Source organism: Babylonia areolata, chromosome 21 (assembly GCF_041734735.1).
Source record: "Babylonia areolata isolate BAREFJ2019XMU chromosome 21, ASM4173473v1, whole genome shotgun sequence".
NCBI classification, from domain to species: domain Eukaryota; kingdom Metazoa; phylum Mollusca; class Gastropoda; order Neogastropoda; family Buccinidae; genus Babylonia; species Babylonia areolata.
In genome coordinates, this window is record NC_134896.1 from 3,253,461 (window position 1) to 3,263,975 (window position 10,515).

The 10,515-nt window shown below is 37.7% G+C and overlaps 1 protein-coding gene across 1 annotated transcript; it reads left to right on the top strand.

The window, feature by feature from the left end:
• Nucleotides 1-812: 812 nt before the first annotated feature.
• LOC143295682 (protein cornichon homolog 1-like) lies at nucleotides 813-10,187 on the top strand. The gene is made up of 5 exons (XM_076607300.1): nucleotides 813-907; nucleotides 1,981-2,049; nucleotides 2,759-2,871; nucleotides 4,343-4,486; nucleotides 7,905-10,187. Exons 1-5 carry the CDS (start codon nucleotides 827-829, stop codon nucleotides 7,930-7,932), a joined length of 435 nt encoding a protein of 144 aa, XP_076463415.1. The 5' UTR covers nucleotides 813-826; the 3' UTR covers nucleotides 7,933-10,187.
• Nucleotides 10,188-10,515: the final 328 nt, after the last annotated feature.

The window sequence follows — 10,515 nt, forward strand, 5'->3', positions numbered from 1 at the left end:
TCGGTGGAGAAGGCTGAGGAGGGAAAGCCATCCAGATACAGATATGAGAGAGAGAGAGAGAGAGAGAGAGAGAGAGATATTCAGTTTTTTTGTTTTTTGTTTTTTTGGGTTTTTTTTTTTGTTTTTTTTTTTTACAATGACAATGAGTTTATTTCCATTAACTCTTCTGAGTCGTAGAGAAACAGGGAAACATGACAATAACATGATGACGGCCACAGAAGAAGAGCGAAGATATTTTAAACAAAAGAAACAAGAGGGCAGATAATACAAATGGGGGAAAAATAAAATAAAATAAAACAAAAGGCCATATGTAATCATCAGTCTGATACAATGCAATAAGAATAGCGAAAGCAATACTCCATAGACAAATGCACAGATGACAAGTGAGATTTACTATAATTGTGAGTGAAGTGACTTGTTCGGCTCTGTATCTGACTGGGAACTGAGGGGTTAGCTGGTGCATAGCAATAACAGTGACATGGTGTAACAAAATAAAACACACAATAATTTGTTATTTTAGCACCCATTTGCCAGTAATACTGGAAATGGTTTGATACATACAGGAGAGAAAAAAAACTTGAAAATATGATCATGCAATTACAAATGGATATATACTGGATGCAGTCAGGTGTCAAAAGATTAACACATGTCATTATTCTAATTTCTATTTAACAAATACAGTTAAGGCATAAGTACAGTGGTAAAGAATCCAGACTGAGACTGACTCCTAGCGAAACACGTTAAAACTTTAATGAATTTCGCAAAATTTAGCAACGTTTTCTTACTCGAACAGACGTCAAGGGACACTACTCCAAAAACCCGCAACATGGCGTTCACGTTTGCAGCATTCTGCTACATCGTTGCCCTAGTGTTATCTGCTGTACTAATTTTCTTTGCAATATTTCACGTAAGGGTCCTTGATATACTTACTCTCACTAAATAATTATGTAGAAGTATGAGCTGAAGTGATTGGAAGAATCCGACAGGACATTTTTCGTCCTTTTGATCCTGTTGTCGTATTTGAGCGTTGTGTTGATTTTCTACTTCCAGTATAACAATAAGTGGGGGAACGAACAAAAAGTGGTGCATTTCTTCTTCCAGTATGTCGGTTGTTGTTTCGGCTAACTTAGTGCAGTCATATATGACATGTACTTATTACAATATTTATCTACACAATTCTAACCATCAACATGTAGTGAGCAGATTTCTCCCCATATATTTCACAGAAATGTTTGATATAGGCTAAAAGCCTTTTGCCCTAACTGGGCAATATATTTGTATATTTGTATATATGTATGAAATATCAGACATGATTCATAATGCCAGATGCATGCATTTAGCTTAAACAAATGTGTGTGTGTGTGTGTGTGTGTGTGTGTGTGTGTGTGCATTCACGTGCATATGTGCATGTACAACATTATATATAGAATATGCAGATGTGTGTGGGCACCCATACATATTATCAGTCAAGTCAAAATGATCAAGCAGCTTTTTTCCCAGCCCACAGAAAAGAAAAGACAAAAATAATGGATAAAAGCAATACACAATAAATTATATCAGGGGGTGTGTGTGTGTGTGTGTGTGTGTGTGTGTGTGTGTGTGTACATGAGTGTGTGAGTCTACATGTGTGAATTCAGGTGCACAGGATCAGCATATTTTTGCTTATTTCAGAAAAAAAAGTGTAAACTTGACAACATAGAGTTGCTTAGTTTGCTAAAACTCAAACCTTGACTAAGTGACTGCAGATTAATCATTAAGGTCTAAGTCTCAGCAAGTGTATATTTACATCTTTGGACAACAGTTTGTTACACATTTTCAGACTGGTTTGGATGGAGTTTGCACTGGTGGATTATGCATTGGTCAGTCTTCTGTTCCTTTTTTCTTTCTTTTTAAACAAAATAAAGCAGATGTGGTGTAGTGGATATGGATCAGTCTGCATGCTTGAAAGTGCAGCTGAAAGCATGTTTTGCATGTCAACAGATCATTGCATTTGATGAACTGAAGACTGACTACAAGAACCCAATAGACCAGTGTGCCAGCCTCAACCCTGTGAGTAGTGCGGCCAGACACCGTCATAGCTGGCAGAATGCTTGTGTGTCTTACAGTGTGGTTAATGGTATTGATTTACACTGACTTTACCACAATATTTGTTCTGTGAATTGTGCAGGTATCTGTGAAAAAAAGTTGCCATATGTGCATGCATACAGATGAATGTCTGAAGGACAAACAACAGTAGAGAGAGAGAGAGAGAGAGAGAGAGAGAGAGAGAGAGAGTATGTTTTAAATATTGGAAATGGGTTTCTATTAGTGAGATAATAAAATGATTCTGATTCTGATTCTGATTATTGGGTTGGCTGAGACTCGGTTATATATATCATTGTCTGTATTTTTTCTCTTCTTTTCTTTTGTGTGCATTAGATGTAATATAGATAAATGACAGTTGTTTCTTTTCTTTTCTCTGTATATTCTTTTTTTATCTTGCCTGTTCTTGCTTACTTTCCTTTTTCAACAATCTTAGATTATCTATAGATTGCCCATAAAGAACTTGGAGGTGTGCATGAATTTCAAGCATGTAACTCCCAAGTTGAGAGCAAAAGATTTCTGAGGTTTCAAAAACATATCAGTCTTTTTCATGGCAATGGTTCAATTAGAAGCATTTTGTAAAACCAAGAAAAACAAACAACAAACATTCTATTTACCATAACTGCCATATTCATAACAGTCATAATGATTTCTGTATTATTTGGTGTTGTTTCAGCTGGTGCTCCCGGAGTATGCTTTGCACATATTGTTCACGGTGCTGTTTCTGTTTGCCTTTCAACTGGGCTCTCTGCTCTGGAACCTGCCCTTGCTTGTCTACCATGTCAGAAGGTGAGTCACTATTTAGGAAGAAGAATAACAGACTTTCTAGAGAGGCAAGGCCTTCAAGACTTACTTGTGATATGCACTTTATCCGACAAAGGAAACACACACACACACACACACACACACACACACACACACACACACACACATAAAGAGAAAAAAAATCATCATTAAGAATGTGTTCTGTTGTAAATATTATGAAGCTGGAAAAATGGCAGGACTGGGATTGAACCCCACGCTTGGCAGCAAAAGGACTTTCCACAAGCACATTCAGCTCAGTCCATTTAGTGCAATGAATTTATTATTTTATTTGAGGTGATAACCCCGTTTATGTTATTTTCATCTCCATTAAAAAATTTAAAAAAGTTTAAGTTCTCAATAAAGGAGACGTTGCCTCAGGTACACCACAACTTGTTGCTGTTTTCTCCAGATTTGTGCAGACCGGTTTACGCAACCAAAAGTAAACATGGTGTAATCCCAGACTTCAGGCAAACATATTTTTGTACATTTTGGTCCTTGATACATTTTTGGTATGTTAGACGCATTGAATGTGTTATGAAATTCTATCAGTTATGCTTCAATTTATTTCTTTTGCAAATTTTTCTTTGGGGTTTCTTTTTTCTCCTGGACCAAAAGAGTTGTGAGAAAAACATGTCTGCCTTAAATGTGCTGTCCTTTCAATTTAAGTCAAATTAGTAAAAAAAAAAAAAAGGTATTTGTAATGACTATTCTTTGTACATCACTAACAGTTAACATCAATATGGAAAAAAAAAACTGTTTACAAAATCTGGCAATACAAGACACAATGACCAGGAATATAAGAAAGACAAATGGTATTTTTATATGCCAGTGATGCACTCCCCCCCATATTGGAAGCCTTACTCCATTTTCAGTGGTTTGCATGCTGCATATGTTCTTGTTTCCATAACGTTGACATAGATTACAGGATCTTTAACGTGAATATTTGATCTTCCGCATGCATATTCCCTTGAAGGGGGTTCAGGCACTAGCAGATCTGCACATATGCTGACCTGGGAGTTAAAAAAAAATCTCCACCCTTTACCCATATGGTGACCCCACAGCGGGGATGGAACTTGGGGGAGACTGGGGCAAGAACCCAGCACTCGATCCATTTGACCAGCACACACATCAGTGTTTTATCATTGTGGTCAGGTCAGATTGTTTTCACTGTTTTATCGTTGTGGCTATGTCAGATTGGTTTCACAGAGTTTTATTGTTGTGGTCATGTCAGATTGGTTTCACAGTGTTTTATCGCTGTGGTCAGGTCAGGTCAGGTGTTTCACAGTGTTTATGGTTGTGGTCAGGTCAGATTATTTTCACAGTGTTTTATCGCTGTGGTCAGATCAGATTGTTTTCACAGTGTTTTATCGCTGTGGTCAGGTCAGATTGTTTTCACAGTGTTTTATCGCTGTGGTCAGGTCAGATTATTTTCACAGTGTTTTATCGCTGTGGCCAGGTACATGCAGAGGCCTGTGATGAGCTGTCCAGGCCTGTATGACCCCACCTCCATCATGAACGCTGACGAGCTGAGTCGGGCGCAGAAAGAAGGGTGGATCAAGTTGGCCTTTTACCTCATCTCCTTCTTTTACTATCTCTACAGGTATCATGTCCACAATGATGATGATAACAACAGTAATGATAATGATGATATTGATGATGGTGATGGATGGATTGATCGATCGATTATCATGTGGATTAATAAAGTTGTTTTTTTCATTTTGATTTGATTACTACTACTGCTCCTGCAACTACTACTGCTGATGATAACAATGATAAAAATACTACTTGTACTACTACTACTGCTATATTGGAAACATCTGTTTGTAATTGTGATAAATCATATCCCCCTTTTGACAGAATAAAAGAGAGCTGCCCATATGGTTGATTGTGTAGATTCAGCCAGCTTAGACTGTATGCAGGTTATAGATACAGCCAGAGAGTAGAAAGAAAATTAATGATGTTTTCCCTTTTCATTTTTTTTCTTTCATAGATATGGTTACATTCTTCTACACAGTCTTCCAAGCTATAGACCTGTGCAAAGAGTTGTGTGAAAATGCATGATATTTAAATGACTCAGTGTCAGGCAGTTCAGATGAAAATAATCAAGTGCAGCAAGAAAACGGTATTTCATATTGAAACATCCCCTACCCGCCTTTTTGTTTGTTTGTTTATTATGTTTTTCCTTTGTTGTTGAAGTGTTCATTTAACTGTAGAAAAAACAGTACATTCAAGTATAGATCTTTTAGTTTGCTGATCATATGAATCATTTTCATGATGAATAAAAGATAAGTATAAAAGATAGGTATATATTCAAAGCTACCTTCAGATCAAAAGCATGCAGATTTTTTCATGATTTTGCAGTCCACCAATAACAAGAATTGATTTATCTGCAGTACCCTTCATTTGGTATTGTGCGAAGCTTTAGTGATTTATCTCAGTTTGTTCTCCTGATGACAGATTTGTAAGAGATTGAAAGCTTGCATGCTCTATAAATTGACTATTTTTGTTTTAGGGTTTCCAGACTGGCATTGTTAAGTCCTCTAGCCTGCGCTTATGGGGGGACTTGGCGTGCATTTTTGATGAAAAATCACCAGAAAATGTGTTTTGGGGTTATTGTAAATTTTGAAAGAATAATATATCTACAAACACTTTTTGGGTGTCTTTTGCTTTAATTTTGCATAAAAGTGTGTGTAATTGTACTTTTTTTAATGTAGGTGGCCTCAAATATTTATCGGAAATCGAAGTCGAATCACAAAAATCACTATCTTCAGACCCTAGCAACCACCACTTTCGTTTTACCAATTGAGGTGTGTGACCGCTCGTTTGAAAGCTAAACATACGCTCTTTCCGGTCAACCTAATTTCATATGCAAACAACCTCAGTGCGAGAGCTCCGCGAAGCACGAAATGGCTCACCCAACAACAGTGTATAAACCGGTGATTGGGCCTAAGCTGTCACGAGGGTAAATCCATGATTCTGATTGGCCGAAACTCCAGTCATCCGCCATCTTTGTTCATAGCGTCTGTTTCGAAGTGAGCTAACTAGGACATTCATTTTGTCAGTTTTAGGCACAGTTTTGCGTTTTTACAATGCCAAGAAAGTTTGGAACGAAGTTTAGAGTACTCCATAAGTTTGGTACAAAGAAGAGAAAAGGGAAATGTGGAAAAGCCAGCCGCCAATCACAGCAAACTGAGGTCGAATCGACAACCTGTGAGCCGACTCCATCAACGTCGTCTGCTATGGAATACCCGTCCTCTACTTCAAAGAAAAGAAAAGGACTTTTTCTCAAAAAAGAAGGCAGTGTCTGATTCTAGTGAAGAAGTAGATGAGTCTGGACCCAGCAAAAAACAAAGACTGGAAGAGGAAGCTGTAGAAGAAGTGAGAAGTGACGATCTCAACATCATCATGAACCTGAGCTGCCTTCAGTGTCTCATCGATTCCAGTGGTGCATTGTGTCCAGAACGCAAAGAACCGGTAAGTCGATCGTTGATTTCTTTGTTTATTTTTCGTTTTCTTTATCATTCATACTTCTTCCTGGTCCTTGTGAAGTGTGAGAGGAGAGAATTAGATTGTGGTGTGAGGGGGTGAGTGGGGGGCTGTGTGTGTGTCGTGGGGTGTGTGTGAGAGGTTATGTGTTTATTCAATCAATGTGTGTGTGTTCCAGGTTGTGTTTATTCAGTGTGTGTGTGTGTGTGTGTGTGGCTGTGAGTGTGTTCAGTGTATTAGTGTGTGTTTCTGGTTATGTGTTTATTCATAGTGTGTTTGTGTGTGTGATTATTCTGTGTGTTTGAATATGTTTCAGGTTATGGGTTTGTTCATTGTGTATGTGTATGAGATGTGTATATTCCATGTGTGTGTTTCAGGTTATGTGTTTGTTCAGTGTGTGTGTGTGTGTGTGTGTGTGTAAGACTGCTTGTACAGATGTGTGTATATGTTACAAATGTATGAAGCTGTGCAAAAAAAAGTGTACTGTAATGTATCATGTGTTTCAGAGCCTGAGGGTGACTGAGGGAGGTCAACAAAGGGTCCTCGGCCCTGCTGGATGTGATGCTGGAACTGGAGCTTGTGGGAGGAAGCACTCTGGGTGACTTTGTTTTGAAAGAGGACACTGCCAGGGTGGTGAAATCCAGCAGAAAATCATCAGAAAAGGAGAAAGAGAAGAGAAAGAAAATAGAGATGGTGCGACGCATGGAACGCCAGGAAAGACAAGAAAGAGAAGGGGAGGTGTATGGGCCTGGGCAGTTCTGAGTGTTTGATTTCCAATGCCACATAGAAAAAACTGTACAGAATGTCTTGAAAAGGTATCATACTTGATAATTATTGGAAAATGATAGTAATACTATTGAAAATTGTTCCTTTCATTTGTCCACATTAAATTCTATCTTTGGAGTCAAATTTCTCAAAACGACTTTTTATTCCATACGTATGTACTGCCCTCCTTTACTGTACAAGTTCTACAACAGCTATTGCCTTGAAATTTTGCATATAGATGGAAAAATGGCTTCTGAGTGCAATGAAACCATTAGAAAGTATGGATCTTGGACAGTTTTAGTGTTATATTAGGTTAAAAATAATTATTTACATTTGTCAATTTTCTCCAAAGTCTTGGCGATGGTATTTACATTTATGTACATTTATACATACTAATTTATGTCTATTGCACTCTTCTATTCATGTCCTTTGTATTGATTATGATTTTAGCTTCAATACTACCTAACTTTGCAAACTGTAGAGGAGGAGCAGACGTACTCGTTTTCGACAGCACAAAAACAAGAAAAAAAATCATAAAATTATTTCTATGTAACATGAACATTTGAAACTTTGTATTCTAGCTCCAAATCCACTTTGCTGTCTATGTGCAAAATTTCATGGCAATAGCTTTAGTAGAAGTCGAGATACAAAAATACTAGAAAAATGCACGCCAAGTCCCCCCTTATGCACTGTGCTCTCTTTAAATTCTCATGATTTGAAAAAAAAAGAATTGCATGAATTTGATCTCCCTTTTGTGTTTTTCTCAGCATGATCTACGTGCTGGTGTCGTCGTAAGGAGACAGTTCACCCACAGGGCCAGGTCTTCACAGGAACGGGACAATCACAGCTGTAGAGGTTTGCCAGCAACCAGAATGGCTTGAAAATATGTTTGATTTTTGAGCTTCACATTGTGTGAATGATGAAAGTGAAGCATCGAAGATACATGATATCTAAAGGAGTACAGGCTCAGAGTGAAAACTTGTACATAGATTTATTCATGAATGTTTCAGTGTATATGTAGTTCAAACCCTCAGAAGTCTAAGAGTGAATATTGAATACAAATTTGTTCATGAATCTTTCCATGTAAATAGCTCAAGCCGTCAGATCCAAACATGTGTTGTTGTTTTTTGTTTTTGTTGTTGTTTTGGGGTGTGTTTTTTTGCTGCCCCGTCATCTGCACCGTTTCAGTGGCATTACTCACAAGCCGCTCATTTAGATTCCCCCATACACGGCCACACCCGGGTTTGTCCGTCGTAGTTCCAGCGTCGGCAGTCCAGGAGGCCACACACATGTGTTTGTGCTTTTTTTTCCTGATGTGTCCTCCAGTGTTGTGAATGTTATGTCATGAGAGGCTGCTGTACAGTTCTCCAGTGTCTGCACACCACACAGGTGTTGTTGGAATTTCAGGTTTCTGTCAGACTTTGGTAAAACAAAATAAGAATTCATGTTATGCTTTTGGCTTTGCAGATCTCATTTGATGGGGTTATTTTTTAACACTTTGATTTTGCAAAGAATTTTCTTACTCTTACCATACTTCATGTTTGATTTTTGTTTGCACGTTTTTTGTCATGATCGTTTTGTTTCATTTTTAATAAAAGGCTGTTTTAGATACTTCACGACATGTGATATCATCAGTCATCTCCCCTGAGCTGTCAGAGGTGAACCACAAAGAGGGAGATTGACTCACCATGTCCACATTAATGTTTCCAAGGGAAATGTGCTCTGAAATGTGAAAGTCTTTGCAAACGTCTGCACATTAATGTTCACATACTGACAAGTAACAGACTGTAATAAAAACCAAGAATAATGATTGTGATGAAAATGATTGTGTCGATCGTCACTACATTTTTTTTTTATCTCCTTTTCCCCTCTTTCCCTATTGGCTCAGTGCTCTGTGAACTGACCCAACAAGCATTTCTGTGAACAGACCCTACAAGCATTTCTGTGAACAGACCTAACAGACATTTTGTGAACAGACCCTACGAACTTTTCAGTGAACAGACCTAACAGACATTGCTGTGAACAGACCCAACAAGCATTTCTGTGAACAGACCTAACAAGCATTTCTGTGAACAGACCTAACAAACATTTCTGTGAACAGACCCTACAAGCATTTCTGTGAACAGACCTAACAAGCATTTCTCAGAGACCGGACATGAACGGAAACCTCTGTGAAATATTCATGTTGAAAGCATTGCTGATGATTATTCAAACATCAGAGCACTTACATATTGTAAACATGGGTGGATCATTTGCAGGTGTATGGTGAAAAATGTGGATATGAGTAAATGAGTTTGTGGTCATTCAGGAGAGGACCATTATGCTCTTAGAAACATGCACACACACACACACACACACACACACACACACACACACATTTGTATGCACACGGCACACACAGATACTCACGCACACTGATGAAAACTAAAACAAAGGCACATTCCCGTTTGCACTTACTCGTGCACATAATATGCATAGGGACATGCATTCAGACATGCAATTCATGTATAACATGTAGACTCTGATTGATTCAATTTTCTTTTCACAATTGCCATTATACTTGACTGCCAGAATGCCAAAATATTTTTATGTTAAGAATCGGCATTATTGAACAGTTGTTATTTTCAGATTTATCCATTAAAATCCATCTGCCTCAAGAAGCCCTTTCGGGGCATTGGAGGCAAACAGACTGCAGACCTGATTAAAATGCTGATTATCTGAAACATTTCCATTTGAAAACTCTGTGATTATGGCAGCACTTACCATACTTAAGATTCACAGTCATAATGGTTGCGTGTGTATCTGTGTTTTTGTATGTGTCCACATTTGTATGTGTGTGTGTGCTTGTGTGCACTGCAGTTTTGTAGTCTCATTTATATTATTATATTATGTAGTGAGCTGAATTTTTAAAGTCTTCATTTCATCTCAAAGTGTGATTGCTGTTTATTTCAAAGCTGCAAATTCATAAGCCACAATGTTTTGATTGTCAATTTAATTTTTGTGATTTTCACACACACACACACACACACACACACACACACACACAAGCACACGCAAATAATGCACACACATGCATGTGCACACACATGCACACATACAAACTCACGGAGTGAAAGAAACTGTAAAGAAATATATTTTTAATGAATATAATTCATGATCTAACAACATTACAAAATATTTGCTTTGTTCATGGTCACAACAACATTCACTTTTGTAGAAACTATCTTATAATGGTCTGGATTGCAATGTTGAAATACTGTAATCTCAGAAAGTGTAAAAGGAATTTTGAATACTTGTATTCAGTATTTCTTTCAAACCATATAAAGTGCTTTTTATTGACCACTTTTGTTCAGTATTTATATCATAACAATAGAAAGT